Raw genomic sequence first — 18,641 nt, 5'->3', positions numbered from 1 at the left:
TGAGGGTGCCATATCCTCTTTTTACTAATGGTTTGCTCCATGACACGCAGTCTGCAATGGCACCCTGCATGCAATTTGTAGGGGGTCCCTTAGTGTGGCGTAATCCATGCTGCAGCCCTTAGGGACCCTCTTTTGTACCCAGCCCTAGGTATCACACGTACCACCTTCTAGGGACTTCAAAGAGTGCTAAAATGTGTGCCAATTAGGTTACAATTAGTCCATTTTGCCTAGTTTTTAGGGAACAAGCACTGGCACTGGGGCCTGGTTAGCAGGGACCTAGTGCACATCAGTCAAAAAACAGTGGCAATAAATTGGGGTGACCATGACAAAAAGGGGCTCTTTCCTGCAGCAATAATTCAGAAATGTTTGAAGAAGGTGAGAAGAGAGAAAGTGTCTTTAATAATATCATGATTTTAATCCCACCAGGCCTTTACAAAATCTGCATTTGGATGGCAGTGTTGTCCAAGTCTAGGCAAACAGGAAGCTCAGTTAGAAATGTAAATATTGACAGAACTGAAGCTCTGGGGGAAACTGCGTTGATGTGAATTCAGATATAGTGTAGCCTCCTGATGAGAGGATAACAGCGCATTAATGTATGATTCAATGACTTTTGCAAGGCTCGATAGGAGTGAAATGGTTCCATTGTTGGCAAGTGTCAAGAGGTCAGCAGAGGGCTTTTATAGACTCTGATAGAAATGCCATGTTGAATCAACTCCTCCCTCTTCAGAGCTATCAATCTGTCAACACCACAAAATTTGCTGCCTATAAAAAAGCTATTTTAATGCGGAAAGCAGTCTTCTATGAGACTAGGATTACTGAAGAGGCCAACCCACAGAAGGAGGTTTTCAAGGTTCTAAATGAACTGAGGAAAGAGAGAGATAAAAAACCGACTTTCACGCAAACGGATTGCCAAAAATTCCAAACTTATTTTATGGGAAAGATCAGTGATCTGCTGGTGACCATCCAGAATACCCCAACCTTCCCACGCACAAGTGAGCCAACGTTTCACTTTCCTGTGGTGGACGCCACTCTATCCTCTTTCCCTGCTCTTACAGACGACCAACTGACAGTGCTTGGGTGGAGGGTGAAATCAGGCTCCCCTTCAGATCCCTGCCCCCTAAGATCTTTAGATTGGCTCTACCCAGTATAAACGACAGGGTGCTCCCGCTCCTGAGCCATTCTTCAGTGACCGGACAGGTCCCGAGCAATTTCAAGGAGGCTCGGGTGATCCCGCTGTTAAAGAAACCAGGCGCGGATGTGAAGGATCTGAAGAATTTCAGACCTATCTCACAGTTGCCATTTCTGGCAAAGATACTAGAACAGCATGTGCTGCAGTCCCTTGCTTCTTACTTGGAGACCAACCAGCTTCTTGAACCCAACCAGGCAAGTTTCAGGCCTCACTTTAGCACCAAATTAGTTTTGCTTTCCGTATTGGATGAGTTGAGAATGAGAGCAGATAGGAAGGCGCCGTGTGCTCTGGTCCTGCTGTATCCATCCGCGGCGTTTGATACGGTGAACCATAGTCAACTTACGTCTCGGATTGCTGCTCTGGGGATCCAGGGCACAGCAAGCGCTTGGTTAGCTTCTTTCCTTAGAGACCGCTCCCAAAGAGTCCAACTAACCTGGTATCTCACCCCGGGACCTTGACATGTGGAGTGCCACAAGGGTCAGCTCTGTCCCCTTTGCTCTTCAATGCTTATCTGCAGCCTTTAATAGCTGCACTAAATCAGTTGGATTGTAGGGTTTATAATTATGCCGACGACACCCAAATTTTGATCCAAATACACCAGTCGCCTACATCGCAGACGAAAATGCAAGACATCCTGAAATTTACGATGAACTGGATGTCGGCAAACTCTCTGAAACTAAACCCGGATAAAAAGGAGGGTCTGGCAGTCACAACAGTAGAAAACCCCTGGAGTGAGCTGGTCTGGATTGATGAACTGGGACAGCCTTCTGTACCAGCGTCCGTAGTAAAAAGTTTAGGGATAAAGCTTGATGTTACGTTATCAATGTCCCAACAAGTCGCAGCAGTGGTGGTAGGATCCTGCGTAGGACTGCTGCGACAACTCCGGAAACCGTCATTGCTGCTATCCTTCTCTACTATCCGGACTGCGGTCTCAGGTTTGATCCTGGCCCGTCTGCATTATGGTAACTCCCTTTATGTGGGGCTACCAAAAAAATCCTTGGCCAGGCTTCACGGCGTTATGAATGATACAGCCAGGCTGATCTTCAAAAAACCCAGGAGGACAAATGTCACTCCGTTGTTGCAGGACTTACACTGGCTACCAATACCTCAGCGAGTGAAGTTCAAATGTCTCTGTATCATTCACAAAGCCATTTATGGCTCGGCCCGAACTTTATCAAGGACAAATTGACCCTTTATGTCCCCAGTAGGAGGCTGCGGTCTTCAGAAGCTTTTCTTCTGGTATGTCCACGTTTTAAACGTTCCACGCTGGGGGGGGGGGGGGGGGGGCGGAGAGCCTTTTCAACTACGATGCCACCATTATGGAATAGACTCCCGGAAAGCTTGCGCAAAGAGACCAACTTGCTACCTTCATGAAGAGATTAAAAACGGTTCTCTTCCTGGAAGCTTGGAGCCATATGTAAAGCAATCCCGACTCTCTGCCTCTCTCTATGGACACCTCTCGGACAGCGCTTAGAGACCTCTTCGGTGATAATGCGCTATATAAATGCCCCATAACATAACATAACATAACAGTGGTCTAGTCTGTAGACCATATTTAACCTTATTGTGTTGGGGAAGCATTCTTTATCCCATAGGCAGAACCACGACCCGCCTTTATTCCGCAGTCATTACCCTGACTGTTACATTACCATGCATTTCTTTACCATGCAAGTCGTTAGAACAACTTGCTTTAGGGGGCGCGTTGTTGGACTGGTGTTGGATTTTAAGATCAACTTCTTCCCTACTGACTAGACATGGAATATTAATTTATACTATTCCAAAATCTAATGCCCCCCCAAGGTATGTCGTTGTAACGACTTGCATGGTACATCACAGTTGGGGTAGTGACTACCGAGTAAAGGTATGAATGGAAAATGCATGAGGGTGCAATGATACATCCAGCGGCTTACACAGAAAATGCATCCTTCAGTACTGAAAAGCCACAAAGACCTGGCTTTGCACAGCTTACCAGAATCTCTCCGGTGGACGTGAATCCACCAAAAAGAGTAGACTAATTTAGAAACTGGTTACTGCTCTATCAACCAATGAAAAGGCTGTGCTTTGCATATTATGGATCCACAAGTACAAAGCTTTAAGTGAATTGAGAACACACAAGGATGAGCTGAACAACACTACTTAGTGGCACACAGGAGAACTGCTCTATAATTATCCAGATCCTTTCTGGCTCCTGGGGATATTCACAAGGCAAGGAATTTGCAGTTAGAACCATTCTTTAGACTCATGCTTTTCAGGAATTTTAAGACACAAGAGCTCGACGGTTGCCTAACAGTAAAAGGTCTTTTGAAAAACCCTGTGCATGAAAATCTGAACCTCACTGGCCTACTACGTGAATTCTACAAAAGTCATATTTACAGAATGCATGTCTGGGCCCTTTATGAATAAGGGTCTGAAGGGGAACATCCTTTACCTCGTAGTCACAACAACGAGCTGCCTTTACAACCCAGTAACTACCCCAACTGCGACGTTACCTTGCTTTACTTTACCAAGCAAGTTGTTACGACGACTTGCTGTAGGGGGCACTTTGTTGGACTGGTACAGGATTTTTAGGTACAACACCTTTTGTACTGTTGTATAGACTGGGGTTGGAACACTAATGTACACTTTTCCACAGTCCAGTTCCCCATAAAGCAAGCCGCTTGTAATGACTTGCGTGGTAATGTAACACATGGTAACACCGCTGTTGTAAAGGCTTGTGGAGTCCCATCATACAACCGGCCTGCAGGAATTTTTGACTGATTTGTGGAGACGTCACTCATGCTACATTTTACTATCCTACGCCCACCATGAAGGACTTCCCTACATTTCACTGAAATTCATAGGAGGCCATATTTTCTAGTATCCGTGATATTTGTAGTTGTCTACCTTCAGGTGCAGTTAAAATAATGTGTAACTTTTCAACAAAAGTATGTACTTTAGGCCATTAATCAATGCATTAAATAATACTGGGACTAGTACTGTTCTCAGAGGTACTGCTTTTCAATTCAATTCAAAAAGCTTTATTCGACAGTTTGTCATAAAAGCATTAAACACCCTATCTTTACATCAATAAATACTAAGCTTAAAATGCAATCAGATATTAAAACTCACATTAAACTAGTTGTGCTGTCGCTTCATGTTTGAGAATAAAAACATTAATACTAAAAAACTTTACATCCATAGTTCATAATTAATTGATATGGGGCACATTAAATCACATTACATTGTCTGCAACTCCGCAAGCTAAAGTGCGAGTGCGTATGATCCACGCCCACCCTAAAAATTTTGCTACTGCAATCGCTAAATGAGGAGTACAGTCTGTTTCCAATATTCTGAGCGCCACGAGGCATCTACGTGTCCCTAAATTCTGACACGCTGGTTTTAGCCACCTTTTCCTTGGGCGGTCGTAGAGAGGGCAAACAATCAAGAAGTGCGAAACATCCTCAACTGTGACTTTGCAATGGTGGCATTTATTGTCCTTATTCGGCAACCACTTTTGTGTAAAAGCATTAAGGGGCAAAGTTCCAATTCTAAGTTGGAAATACAGTTTTCTGTCCATGGGTCTTGTAATGAGGTCCCAGTATGCTTCGCAGGAAGGAGCAGATTTAATCTCCAACTGCTTTTCATAAAGTGGCCTTCTAGTGGAGACCATGCACAAGCTATTGATGACAAGCTCTGAAGGTAGTCATTTTCATGGTTTCTCTTTTACTCTCAGCATGCTCGTTTCTGCTCTTCTGGCACTTTATCAGTTTCCAATGAGTCCAGGAAGGTCTCTACTGCTGGCTTCACAAATCTCACTAGTTCCAAGAGGACAGTACTGGCTGGTCACCAATGCAACTAATTCATTGTGTTCAATGTTTGTACTTTGGAAGGTCACTGTTTTACTCCCTATCATTTGTCAACAAACTCCTTAAAAGAAATCATGTGCCCAGAACCACTGCAACTGCTCATTAATCACAAGTGACCATACACATTGCTGGATATGACCGCTGACAGCTTTAGAACATGAAAAAGATCACCTTCCTACATAGGAGAAGCAACTGAGGTGGAGGAGTATGCACAGCAAACCACATAATAACAAACAGCCTCCTCCTGAAGAAAGGTCTCTGAGAGACCCTGCAGTAGAATACAACATAAGCAGGACAGATACAGTACTTACAAGATAAACCACTGGGCCACTACAGAAAACTTTGAAGTTTTACAAACCGAACTGAAGCATTTCATCTTGCATAATGTTAAGGTTCTAACCTTTTGGGGCATCTTGCCCAAAACCCACTCTAGTTGCAGGTCCACAGGCTTGGATTGTCGATCTTCTGCATCAAGTACAGTATTCTGGACATGCCTGTCCAACAACACGATCTGAAACAAAGAAAGCAAGTGTGGTCAGTAGGGGGTGGTCTCCTAGAACGCATGTCTCCCCAGGGAATCGTGTATATTTTCAGACTCCCATCAGAGGTTCTCTGGCAATTATGAATGTCACTTACTCGGCCATCACCAGTGATTTCACCCACAAAATCGACAGGACACTTCTCACGTTGACATACTTTCTTCAGAAAATCTGCATCCTGAGGGCGCATGAGAAGAGCGTTGGACTCCTGGTACTCTGCACCCCAGATCTCAAGCACACTCAAAGTGGGATCACCGAGCTGCAGGGGGAGAACAGACAGCACAATTTGATACAGGTAACTACTTACAGTATCCAAATACAAATAAGGCACATAAACACAGTCAAGAGGCCAGGACAAGAAACATATGGAAAATGGAACTGAACTACTGCTGTATACTTAGTGATCCCATCACTAAAGGCATAACTATCATTCTGAATTGGATACATGCTGAAAAGATGAAGCTTTCAATAGGTCGTCTTTGTACTGTGAAAATCAATAAAAAAAGATGTAAATAAAAAAGAGTTAACAATACCAAGAAAAGTTTAGAGCTGTGTATGATGGTGCAATTGTTGCGCCAGGCAAAAGATGCAAGTAAATAAACAGGAATAGAATGAAAGGAAGAAATGAAAATCATTTAAAGACATAAGAAGCATACATTCAGTAAGAAGGCACTGAATTATTCACAAGAAAAGTGCTAAAAATATGCAACAACTAACAGTTATGTTGAGAAAATAAATCAGCAAATTAATTCATGAAGGCTGGCACAAGTGGGAGACATAGTATAACTGTAAATACAATGTTGGACATTATAAGGATTTGCCATAAAATACACTTTCAACCTTATGCTCCTTCACATATTCAGAGGCATAAAAAATCGGATTTATAATACTTGGGAACACAAAATGCATTGCACGTTTAAATGTATAGAGCATAGATCAATTTTGATATATGCAGAATGCGATAAGTGAATAATAAGGAAGCTTGTGGTCCTGTCCTACCTCCAATTTGTATCCCAAATCTAATCCTTGACGTAGTTACTACCCCACAAAATACAAAAGGACAACTACACTGAAAGCATATGCCCCACTTGCTGAGTGGCCATGGCTACTGTGCTGCAACTCAGGCTACATGCTGACTGGCGGAGGTGGCAGTTAATCTAGAGCTCAGGGAATAGGCGTTTTCACCAATCGGCTAATGACTCTCGCTGGTTAAACGTCTGTTTAGTCCCCATAACTTGTGTTTCTTACCTTCATCATGTATGGGGCATGAATAAAGGGTGAGTGTATGTGGGGCTGGGGGGATAGAGGTCATCCGATTCACATATGTGTCGAATAAGAGGGTTGATTTGGATGCCAGTACATGCTGCACAAGATAGTGGTTCTGTAGGAAGCTGGCTCTGTATATACTATACCAAAGTGAGGTATAGTGTGCACAGAATCAAGTGGAACCCCAACGGTAGGCAGAGGTCAAAGTAGATAGCACCTCACTCTCCATTTGTGGTAGTGTGGGCGAGAAGTAAGGCTTCATCATAGGGTAGAGTTAAGCATTTGTTGTACACACTCAATTAGCAAATGATTGTCACACACTCAGACTGATTTTAGACCAATGTTGTTTGTATACAAAATATTCTTTTAGTTATTTTATTTCCTAGAAACAAGCACGCCTGGCACAGGTAAGTTATAAGTACTTTGCAGTACTAATACAGTTTGTAAACAGTTTGTATTGCAGTTGTATGAAATGCGTTACTTACCTGTAACTGCAGTTATCCAGTATTGGTGTCTTTCATAGATTCACATGCCTGAATCATTCCCCGTCGTCGAGACGGGGGCCTCCGGTATATAAAAAGTAATGTCCTATAGACATACATGTAAAGGAATAGGCCCAAGGATCTCACCTTAGTGTCCTATCTAAGTCCTTATGTAAGAAGGACCAAAACAGAGTAGGCCCAAGGGTACCACTTTGGTAGCCTATCTATGTCCTTTTGTAAGAAGGACCAAAGTAAAGAGAACCAACCAATCAGCTACTACCTCCTTCTAGAACCTTCCTGTCAGGTGCCTCAGTCTCTCAGATTTTCGTACGCACCAAGCTAGTTAGGCGCAAACTTGTTAGAGAGATAGGTGAGTCCTTCCAGGGGAGGCGGGAGGGTGCATGTGAATCTATGAAAGACACCAATACTGGATAACTGCAGTTACAGGTAAGTAACGCATTTCTTATCCAGTATTTGGGTGTCTTTCATAGATTCACATGCCTGAATCAGAGTAGCAAGCAATACATTATGCACATTCTGTGATGGTACATCATATATGAGTCTGTAGATAATACATATCACGCGACTGCAAACCACCAACATGCAATGTCATGTAGTTTCTAGGAATAAAGAAATGTGCATACCAGTAAAGGATGGTGGGATGTAAGAAGGCTCACCTCACTGGAATAGATGGCGAAGCACTGCTCTGCCCACTGCTGCATCCCTCGACAGCTCAGTTTCCAGGCAGTAGTGCCTGGTGAAGGTGTGCGGGGACTTCCAGGTCGCCGCTCTACAAATGTCCAGTACCGGCACTCCAGCAAATAGTGCCGCAGACGTGGACATGGCTCTTGTTGAATGAGCTTTGACTCTTGCCTCCAAAGGCCGTCCGGCCTTGTCGTGGCAGAAAGTGATTGCGGAAGAGATCCACCTTGATATACTTTGTTTCGTCAGGGGCATGCCTTTCCTTGGTTTGCTAAAAGCAACGAAGAGTTGGGATGACTTTCTGAAGTGTTGTGTCCTGTCAATGTAGAATTTGAGACATCTCTTCAGATCTAATGAATGCAGTGTTCTTTCAGCTGCAGTAGTTGGGTTCGGAAAGAACGACTTGAGCACCACTGGTTCGTTAAGGTGGAAGTCAGAGGGGACTTTCGGTATGAAGCGGGGGTTAGTTCGTAGAATGACCCTGTCCTCTCTGAATTGCAAAAAAGGATCTTGGATGGAGAGAGCCTGCAGTTCACTGACCCTTCTGGCAGAGGTTAGGGCCAGGAGGAGGGCCGTCTTCCATGAAAGGAATTTGATATCCGCTTTATGGATGGGTTCGAAGGGGTGCTTCATTAGTTGGTGAAGGACCACGTTGAGGTGCCACAACTGAGGGATTGGTCTTGGTGGTGGAAAGGATCTGAATAGACCTTTTAGGAATTGTTTGACAAGTCTGTCCGCCCACAGGGATGGACCCTTGGAAGTTCTAGTGAACCTGGATATCGCTGCTAGATGTACTTTGATGGACGCATGCGCAAGGCCTGATTGCGCTAGATGCAGTAAATATGGCAGCAGCTGCTGTGGGGTGACATGGAAGGGGTGTAGGCCTTCTGCCACACACCAAACACAGAAACGCTTCCATTTTAGTGAATAGGTCTTATTAGTGCTGTCGGCTCTAGCCTTAGCAAGGACTTCTCTACACTCCTGCGGAATGTTCAGGTGGCTGAATTCGCAGTATTCAGGAGCCAGGCTGACAACTTCAGAGGGCTCAGGTTCGGGTGGAGAACCTGGCCTTGAGACATTGTGAGCAGGGCTGGATGTTTGTGTAGGCAAAGAGGAGGCCGGACAGATAGGCGATGAATTTCCGTGTACCAATGCTGCCTCGGCCAGGATGGGGCAATGAAGATCAGAGTGCAGGGCTCCGACTTCATCTTCCTGAGGACCCTGGGTATCAGTGGAAATGGTGGAAAGGCGTAGGCAAACACGTTCCGCCAAGCGATGGAAAATGCATTCCCGAGGGTTCCTGGTTGGTGAAGCCTGCTTGCGAAGCTTGGGCATTTGGCGTTCTCTTTGGTGGCAAAGAGGTCTATCTGCGGGGTTCCCCACTCCGCGAAGATATATTGCAGCGCCTCCATATCCAATTCCCATTCGTGGGATGGTGACCTTTCCCTGCTCAGGGCGTCCGCCAAGACGTTGTCCTTGCCCGGGACGTATTCGGCTTTTAGCGTTATTCCATGCTCTAGAAGTCAATTCCAGACTCTCTGCGATTCTTGAGAGAGTGAAAGTGATCGCGTCCCTCCCTGTTTGTTTAGGTAGTGCATCGTCGTGGTGTCTGTCCTGACGAGCACTGGGGAGTTTCGGATGCGTGGAAGGAAAGCTTGGAGAGCTAGAAAGACTGCCCTTAGTTCCAGTAGATTGATGTGGAGTTTGGATTCCTGTGGCGTCCACTTGCCATTGATCTGGAGTTCTTGCAGGACCGCTCCCCAGCCTTCTAGGGATGCGTCCGTTGTTATTACGTGTGGTTCCGCCGGAAGCAGGAACGGCAGTCCCTGCGACAGGTGTCTGGGCGACCTTCACCATTGCAAGTGATTGACCATAGCTCGTGTGACCTGTATGCGGTCCTCGAAAGATCCCGCAGCTTGTGTCCATTGCCTCGTTAGTTCCTCCTGGAGAGGGCGCATTTTGAGACGGCAGTGTGGAATGAGCATAATGCATGAGGACATCATGCCGAGGAGAGACTTGAAGGTACGGACCGGCAGAGCCTTTCTCGATGCCACTGACGTGTCTAAGGAGATGAGTTTGGTCTTTCTCTCCTGAGAGGGGAAGGCTCGCACGCGTTCCGTGTCCAGAGTCGCTCCAAGAAAAGTGATGACTTTGTTTGGTTCTAGTGTCGATTTCTCTCTGTTGAGGGTCAAGCCTAGGCGGCGGAAAAGATTTAGACAGGCGCTGGAGGACGTGGCTGCGGCATTCGCAGACGGTGCCTTTACCAGCCAGTCGTCCAGGTATGGGAAAACCTGGTGACCCTGTTGACGAAGGAAGGCTGCCACAGGAGAAAGGCATTTTGTAAATATCCGTGGGGCAGATTTGAGGCCAAACGGGAGAACACGGAATTGGTAGTGGGCTCCTGCTACTGCGAACCTGAGGTACTTCCTGTGTCCCTTGAGGATAGGAATGTGATAGTAGGCGTCCTGCAGGTCTAGGGACGTCATGTAGTCGCCTTCCTCCAGGAGGCCCAGGATTTCTTGTAGTGTGACCATACGGAACGACTGTTTCTTTAGGAACACATTGAGCGCTCTCAGGTCGAGGATTGGTCTCTATTTCTTGCCTTTTTTGTGAATTAGGAAGAAGTGGGAGTAGAATCCTTATCCTTTTTGGGTGTGTGGAACTTTCTCTATCGCTCCCTTTTGAAGCATGGAAGCTATTTCCTGAAGAAGCAGCCGTAGGTGTCTGTGGGACCGTTTGGCTGGTGGTGTCGTTGGGGGAATTGAGAGAAATTCTAGTGAATGTCCGAATTGGATAAGTTGTAACACCCACCGATCTGTCGTTATTTTTTGCCAATTTTTCAGGAAGAACGTGAGTTTTCCTCCAAGTCTTAAAAAATGCAATGGTGGATGGGCTGGCCATTGGGATGAGTCATTGGCGGTTGCCAGCAGGTCTCTTTTGTTTTTTTTCCCCTGTAGGTTGACTTATTGTAGGAAGATTGACGTCCTGTCTGGCCTTGACGCTGTTGGTACTGTGTCTTGCTCTGGGTGTACGGGTAGGAGGACCTATTCTGGTAGGATCCTCTGTATGCAGGTTGTCCCCTTCCTCTGTTACCACGAAAGGACTGGTTCCTAAATTGTAGAGTTCCCAGAGCTTTGGCCGTATCTGTGTCCTTTTTGATGGTGGTGAGGGCCTCGTCAATTTTTTCGCCAAAGAGATGTTGGCCGTCATAAGGCATATCGATGATTTTTGTTTGTACTTCCTGACGGAAGGAGGTGGCCTTAAGCCAACCTTGTCGTCTCAGAACAGCGGCACCTGCCAGCTGCCTGAAGCCAGTCATGGCTACGTCTATTGCACAGGCAATTAGTTCAGAGGAAGATGTTTGGCCCTCTAGGAGAAGCGAATGTGCCTCCTCCCTTAAATCCTCTGGTAGATTAGCTAGGTAGGGCGCGATGTCTGCCCAGAGTGGACGGTTGTAGCTGCCCAGGAGTGCAATTGAATTCGCGACCTTCACCGTCATTGCAGATGTGGTGGAGAAGCGTTTTCCAATGGTATCTAGCTTCCTGCCTTCCTTGTCAGGTGGCGTTGACAAAGGAGATGCTGGATTGCGCAAGTTTTTCTGCGCCGCTTGTGTTACCACGGAGTCTGCTTTGGGATGACCTGTGAGGCATGCTGGCGCCGATGAGGTTACTTTGTATTTTTTATCAAGCCTGGGCACTACCACAGGAAGTGAAGCTGGCGTTTGCATTAGTTGTTTGCCTTGTTTCCATAGGTAGTCAATGATCGGGATTGACCTAGTCGTCTTTTTTGTAGGCTCCTTAAAATCGTAGAGGAAACATTCAGTCTCCTGGGTTTCCATAGACATATGGAACCGTTTACCCGCCCGCTCTATGAGGTTATGGAAACCACCAATGTCTACAGGTGGTGATTCCGAAGACTGTGGCTCTGAAGAGGCCGGGGATTGAGCGACGTAGTCCTGGTCTGCGTCAGGGTCTGAGTCGTCGTCACGGACCTCCCCTTCTTTTTGATCTCTCTCCTCGTCGTCGGACGAGAGAATGTCTTGTGTTGGCTCTTGTGTAGAAAGTACAAGTGGAGGAGGTTTATGTCGAGGTACAGGCGCAGGCACCTGTGCAGCAGGAGGTGTAGGTGTAGTGGTTTTCTCTGGGAACCGCTCTTTATAGTCCTTTATGAGGAATTGTAAGTCCGAGACAATGGATGCTGGTAGGCACACCATCGGTGTTACTTGTGTGTGCGCACCTGAGTATGGATAGTCTGTTCCATGTGCTCCTCCACTTCTTGTTCCTCGTCTGTGCTTTGGCACTTAAGCACCAATTCTGAAGGACTAGTGGCCTGTGTATATAACTCCTCCTCCAACTCTTCATCTTGCAATAAGCAGGACGGGGTCAGTTGTTGCACCTTACTGGGTGACGTCATGTCTGGTGTGATTGGCTTTTTCGTTATTTTGATTGTGACATGGGATGTCTGGGCATCCATGGCATGCGAAAGTAGTTCAGACTCTTTCCATGTGCCTGCGGTCGTCGACGCCTGTGCCGACGTTGCAATTTCCGTCGTCGCCGGTAATTTATTCTTCGTCGACGGTGTGTCCGTCGACGACGTCCTCGTCGACGTGGTCCTCGTCGACGGCAATTTCTCCGTCGTCGACGGTTTCGTCGTAGTCGATAGAATACTCCTCGTCGACGAGAGAGGCTTCGTCGACGTCGCGGTTTTCGTCGACTGAGTCGTCGTCGATGTCTTCGACGTCGATCTCGTCGTCGACGGCACAATCCTAGTCGTCGATGGAACGGTAGACGGCACAGGTCTACTCGCCGACGATGAAGGTGTCGTCCTCGTCGTCGAGGAAGATGCCGACGATGCCGTCATCGTCGACACTGTTGTCGTCGACGTCGAGACGGTTCTTTGCGCTGAGGTGACTATTGGCGTTGTCATTGTCGCCGGAATCAGCGGCTGCTTCCTGGGGACAGGAAGGTCCTTGTCAGACACTGGTGTTCTGCCCTCTGAAGACTTTCTGGAGGCCTTCTTAGGAGGGGTGTCTGAGGGGCTAGGGGAAGTAACCTATGGCCTCTTCAAGGAGAACTGCGAAGCACCAGAAATGCTCTCACCTTCCGAGACCAAGTCGCTCTCTGGTTTGTTCTTCAGTCTGTTCAGCCATAGTAGTAGGCGTCCTTCTCGGTCCTTCAGGGTTTTGTTCGAGAAGGTTCTACATATCTTGCAGTCCTTGGCCTGATGTTGGGGGTAGAGGCAGTATAAACAGGTCTCATGTTTGTCCTCTACGTGGAGCCTTTTTTTTACTGCAGGAAGAACAGGCTCTAAAGAGACCTTTTTTCTGGCTATCAGCCATAGCAATAGAAGTTGGGAAAAATTCGTTTTTGAAGAAAGAAGCACGTTTCCTGAGAAGAACTCAGGTGGAGACTCCCTAGCACAACGTGCGGTAGAAAATCTGAGAGACTGAGGCTCCTGACAGGAAGGTTCTAGAAGGAGGTAGTAGCTGATTGGTTGGTTCTCTTTACTTTGGTCCTTCTTAAAAAAGGACATAGATAGGCTACCAAGGTGGGACCCTTGGGCCTACTCTGTTTTGGTCCTTCTTACATAAGGACTTAGATAGGACACTAAGGTGAGATCCTTAGGCCTATTCCTTTATATGTATGTCTATAGGACATTACTTTTTATATACCGGAGGCTCCCGTCTCGTCGACGGGGAATGATTCAGGCATGTGAATCTATGAAAGACACCCAAATACTGGATAAATATACTTTTGATTTGAGTACAGTAGAACTACTAGTAATGCAATGCTTTGAAAGATTGTACATATACTTAGTATTGACTTTTTAGTAGAATGTCAAGTAGATTACTTTACAGATTACTTTTCTTATACAGTGCAGTGTACCTGGATACTGCACTGGAACATGTCCGGTATAACGGCAAGTAAAAGTGTTTTTGTTATTTAGTTACAGTTTTATGGTTAAAATCTTTTATAGAATTTTCTTCAACAAATAACATGGCCAACCGCTCCATGTAGGCAATGCGCTACAAACAATGGCAATCAGAGACAGTAGAGTTACAAGAGGAAGATGAGCGGAGCAGCCCAGAAACAAACAGATGGCAATAACTAACGTAAACATGATATGAGGGTGGAGGGCCCAATATCGGAGTTGCAGATAGCGCAGACATTCCGCTTCCGGGAAGCCATAGTCTTCCCTGAGCTGTGAGAATGAAATGATCCCATCTAAGTCGAAGAGGTGACCAAATGCAGTGCATTCTGTGGAGTGCCAGGCCTTCGTCTCCATGCCTGGTTGAAAATCTGTGTTCGCAAATAATGGGGTAAGTGGGGAGGGAAGGTAGTCAGTTTATGAGTGACGTTGATGCGGTCCTAAGCCTCAAGTGTCGATCGGGTGACACAGGATGTATAAAGGTTGGGTGGTCTATGAGGTTTCGAAAGGAAGGTGTTAGACCTGTCTGGCCTTTTGCGTAGCCCCTCCTATTAATTATTTATTTTGTCCTTTTTTTGCCCCTCATACCCTTTTTATCTTTTTGTGCCCACTAGATTTTTATGGTGTTGTCCTGGGGGATAGATGCTCTTTTGCCCTCATAGTCTTTTACCTCAGACCCATGTGCCTTTTCTGACTAGAATTCACCCAGACCTACAAAATGGTGGCCATTAACTGCCATAACGGTCATCCCTAGGCAGGACCCATAGGTTAGAATAGGGGCCTTCCAGAACCTTCTGGTCCCTTCTGGACCTTTTGAGGCCACCCTATAAAAGGACAGCTGCAGTGCAGCCATTTTGTCTTTCAGAGAAGGCTAGCTGGAGTAAAGGCTGTAGCATAAGGTGGGGGTAGGATAATCAGAGGGTTGATCTCCCAGTGTAGGGACGCTTCCTTAATGTTTCACCACCCTTCTCTCCTCATAGTTACCGACCTGACCCTGCCAGAGGAAATCCTGGAGACCCTGGGCACCTGTCCCCATCCAGCCCCCAGAAGAAAGAGTGGGTGAGGGAGGTTGAACTGGAGTGTAACTCCAATCACTGCCCAGTAAGAAAGGTCCTGGTTTAGACTTAAAGAGTGGAGATCAGACAAAAGAAGGAATTGTAGTGGAGGAGAGGGAATCCGGAGTGCCCTTGTCAGTCGCAACAAGAACTGAGAGAGAGAGAGGCTTCATCTGGCCTTTTCAACAGAATTCCCCCCTTGGTACCTGTGGTAACGAACTGCTACGATAGGGGTAGCGGGTTCATCCTAGACGGAGGCTAAAGCAGAGTGCCTGGGGTAGAAACGCCGAGTGATCTGGCCGTGTAGCAAAGGCCGCCCCAATATCTCTTAGACTGGTGACTGTGGTTGAAGGCTCGCGCTAAGGAATCTCATCCCCGAACTGCGCAGGCCCCGCCGGGTGAACACGGGTCCTGGAGCGAGGGCGGAACCAAAGGAGGAGGTCCACCGGAGCTGAGCAGGCTCTGTCCCTGAGCCGCTAATCTCCCGCGCATGCCCGGTCAGGCCGGTTCCCTCAAGGAAGGCGGAGTCAGCGCCTGAGAAGGAATCGGGCGTGAGGCGAGCATCGGCTCCCTTCAGCGTGTGTGGCCCTTTACCCTGCGCTAGCTCCGACAACGAGAGGCTGTTCTCGCAGGTACGGAGGGTCGAGCGGCAGACAGATCCACGCCGAGTGCCCCGGTGTAGTCTTCCCTCCCCCGGCGTTCCGAGACTTTGGCCCAGTGGGCCCAACACTGAAAAGTAAGGAGTGTGTGAGAGGGGGATATAAAAGGTTGTAGATCTCCCGATCAAAGGGCAGAGGAGCGGTACCTAATGGTTGGCCTCACTAAGAGTGAATTAAACCAGTCAGGAGCCTTCAAGACTTCCACAAGGGACGCCATAAAACTGATTTTAAATGCTGATTAAATTGTATTGGTAACCAAATCTCCTTGTGACAGATCTAGAGGAGAGCTTACACAGAACAAGCAGGGTGGGGGTTACTAGCCATCCTTCCTTGGTGCTGCAGGTGGGGGGTAATTGGTATTAACCTTCCTTGGAGGACCAAAGATTTCCTGAGTTTGTAAGGAGGCCAGACACTACTCCCTGAGAATCTATGTATTGTACTTTAATGCTGAAAAATTGAATTGTGAGATCTCTTCGCAGACTTGTAGTAATTGATAAAGTCACTGTTAAATGCATTTTTCTGTACTGACTAAGGATATATAGTAGAAAAGAGAACAAAGTATTATTTTTATAAAGTGACACGTATTTTCCTACAATATTGTGGTGTAGTGTCCTTTTTGTGTGGAAGTGCATTGAGTTACTGCTGGGTGGTGTGTAATCTTTACACATGTGCTTCTGGTTACTGATTGTCTTACGCTAGGCCAGGCTACCCTATGTGACTTGGCAGAACTAGGTCCAACAGAAGGTTATTCCCTGCAAGGGGGTGGCCACTACGGCTTGGTCCTGGAAGAGCCAGCATTTCTCTGATTCCAGCCGGTACCATTCGACTAAGTATCTTAGTTGCGAGGCATAGGAGTAAAGCTGGAGATCAGGAACCTCCCGCCCTCCCTCCTCTGGAGGGAGGATAACGATGGCATGCTTGAACTGAGGTTTACGGCCTTGCCATATGAATTGTGCAAGTTCCGATTGAGTCTGCTGAATCCAGCCAATGGGGTGGCGGAGGGGTAGAGTCTGGAACAGGTATAAAACCTGGGGGAGGATAGTCATTTAGATGACCGCTATGCTTCCAAGCCAGAAAAGTAGGTAGCGTTTCCACTGGTTCAGCTCTTTGCGTATGAGGGTGCATAGTTTGGCATCGTTAATTTCGGCTGTGGTAGGGATAGTGGAAGCTAATTGTATCCCTAGGTATGGGACGGAGTCGGAGGACCATTGGAGTGGGTGCTCTTCTTGGAGGCGGGCAAGGGTGGTTGGGGATAAGGAGAGGTTGAGTGCCACTGACTTGTCCATGTTCATTTTGAACCCTGATGTTAGTGTAAAGTTATCTATTAAAAAAAAAAAGGGACCTCAGGGCAGGGACCCATTCAGATAGGTTGACTAAAATATCATCGGCGTAGAGGCCTATGGTGTGTACATCCCCCCCGAATTTGATGCCGGTTATGAGGATGGCGTTTAACCCGTAGGGCTAGGGGCTCCATGTACAGTGCAAATAGGAGGGGCGAGAGAGGGCACCCCTGCCTAGTGCCCCTGCTAATAGAGAAACGAGAAGACGTATGCCTATTAACCCGGACTGTCGCTATAGTAGCAATAGCAATTAAGGATCTGGGTTCAGAGCTTCTCCCTCAATACCACCTGCATGAGGACTTGTTGTAGGTATGGCTAATGTACCCTATCGAAAGCCTTCTCGGCGTCAATTGTAAGCAACATGTACTCCCCTTGCGTCCGAGAGGCTTTCTCGATTAAGTGAAGGACCCGTTTGGTGGTGTCGCTCGTTTGCCTCTGCGGAATGAATCCGGCTCCACCACGTTGGGCATATGCGGTGTCAACCAAGAGGCAAGAATGCGGGTATACAGTTTAACGTCTATGTTAAGAAGGGATATTGGCCTATACGCTCCGCAGGATGTTTTACCTTTACCGCGCTTTGGTATGACCACTATGGAGGCCTCTAGCATCTCATCAGGGATTGCCACTGGCTGTGTGAAGGAGTTGAAATGGTCAGTCAGGAGGGGAGCTAGTAAGGTGCAGAAAGTTTTGTAGAAAGCAGCCGAATAGCCATCCGGCCCTGGGGATTTGCCCAATTTGAGACGGGAAATGGCTGCGATCACTTCTTCGATTCTAATGTCTCTGTCCAGGTGCTCGGCTTGCGCTTGTGTTCGAGAAGTTAAACCTGAGGCTGCCATGTAATCATTGCTAAAGGAGGTATATAGGGATTGGGCGGAGTAGAGTAATGCATAGAAATCGCGAAAGGTTTCCGCTATATCCGAATCCACCTCCATCAGGCTGCCCCCTTTGATGCGAATAGTGCGGACTTCCTGGCTCTGTCGTACTTCTCGGAGTTTGTGGGCTAATAGGCGGCCACATCTATCCCCCCAGTGTAAAAAGAGTGGAGCAACCAGAGGGCCACAAATTCTTCTCTATCTTAGTCCAGGGCAATGAGCTGTCGCCGGACTGTGCGTAGTTGGCGCCAAATTCTGGGAGCCCTGGTCATCTGGTACATTTGCTCCAGCTAGTGTACCTGTTGTGCAAGTTCAGCCCTCTTATGACTACGTTTTGCGTACCAACTCCCCGTGGATGACTGCCTTAAGGGCTGCCCATTGCGTCGCCATTGTATTGTCGCTATTGGCATTATGTGTGAGATACTCCTTCATCGCCTTTTGGATCTGTTCCATCACAGTAGCTTTGTGGAAGAGGATACCGCGTAGGCGACATTGGCGGGCTGAGTGTTGCATGGGTGGAATCTTTAGTGTCGTTTTAACTGGCTCGTGGTCTGATAAAGAGGCGGCCAGGATCTCCACCTCTGTAACAAGTGCGTACATTGGGCTAGAGGTAAGAAAGTAATAGAGCCTGGCGTATGTTTTGTGAGCCCCTGAATAGAATGCATATTCCCGGCTGTGGGGGTGAAAGTGCCTCCACAAGTCTGTTAGGCCTAGATCTGCCACGCGGGCTATCCCGGAGGCTGAGAGAGCGCCTGCTTGTCCTG

The 18,641-nt window shown here is 47.2% G+C and overlaps 1 protein-coding gene and 1 pseudogene across 1 annotated transcript in view; both read right to left on the bottom strand.

The window, feature by feature from the left end:
* Window positions 1-18,641, bottom strand: part of PFAS (phosphoribosylformylglycinamidine synthase) — a 371,702-nt gene that overhangs the window by 144,717 nt on the left and 208,344 nt on the right. The window contains exons 15-16 of the mRNA XM_086931905.1: window positions 5,671-5,832; window positions 5,435-5,545 (exon numbers count right to left, since the gene is read on the bottom strand). Coding sequence (XP_086788031.1) covers window positions 5,435-5,545; window positions 5,671-5,832 — 273 coding nt within the window. The remainder of the gene's footprint in view (window positions 1-5,434; window positions 5,546-5,670; window positions 5,833-18,641) is intronic.
* Window positions 10,893-13,361, bottom strand: LOC147703556 (uncharacterized; annotated as a pseudogene).

The sequence above is a fragment of the Lissotriton vulgaris genome, chromosome 7, assembly GCF_964263255.1.
Source record: "Lissotriton vulgaris chromosome 7, aLisVul1.2, whole genome shotgun sequence".
NCBI lineage: Eukaryota > Metazoa > Chordata > Amphibia > Caudata > Salamandridae > Lissotriton > Lissotriton vulgaris.
Note: the sequence above shows the minus strand (reverse complement) of the source record. Positions and strands in the feature narration are given on the sequence as shown.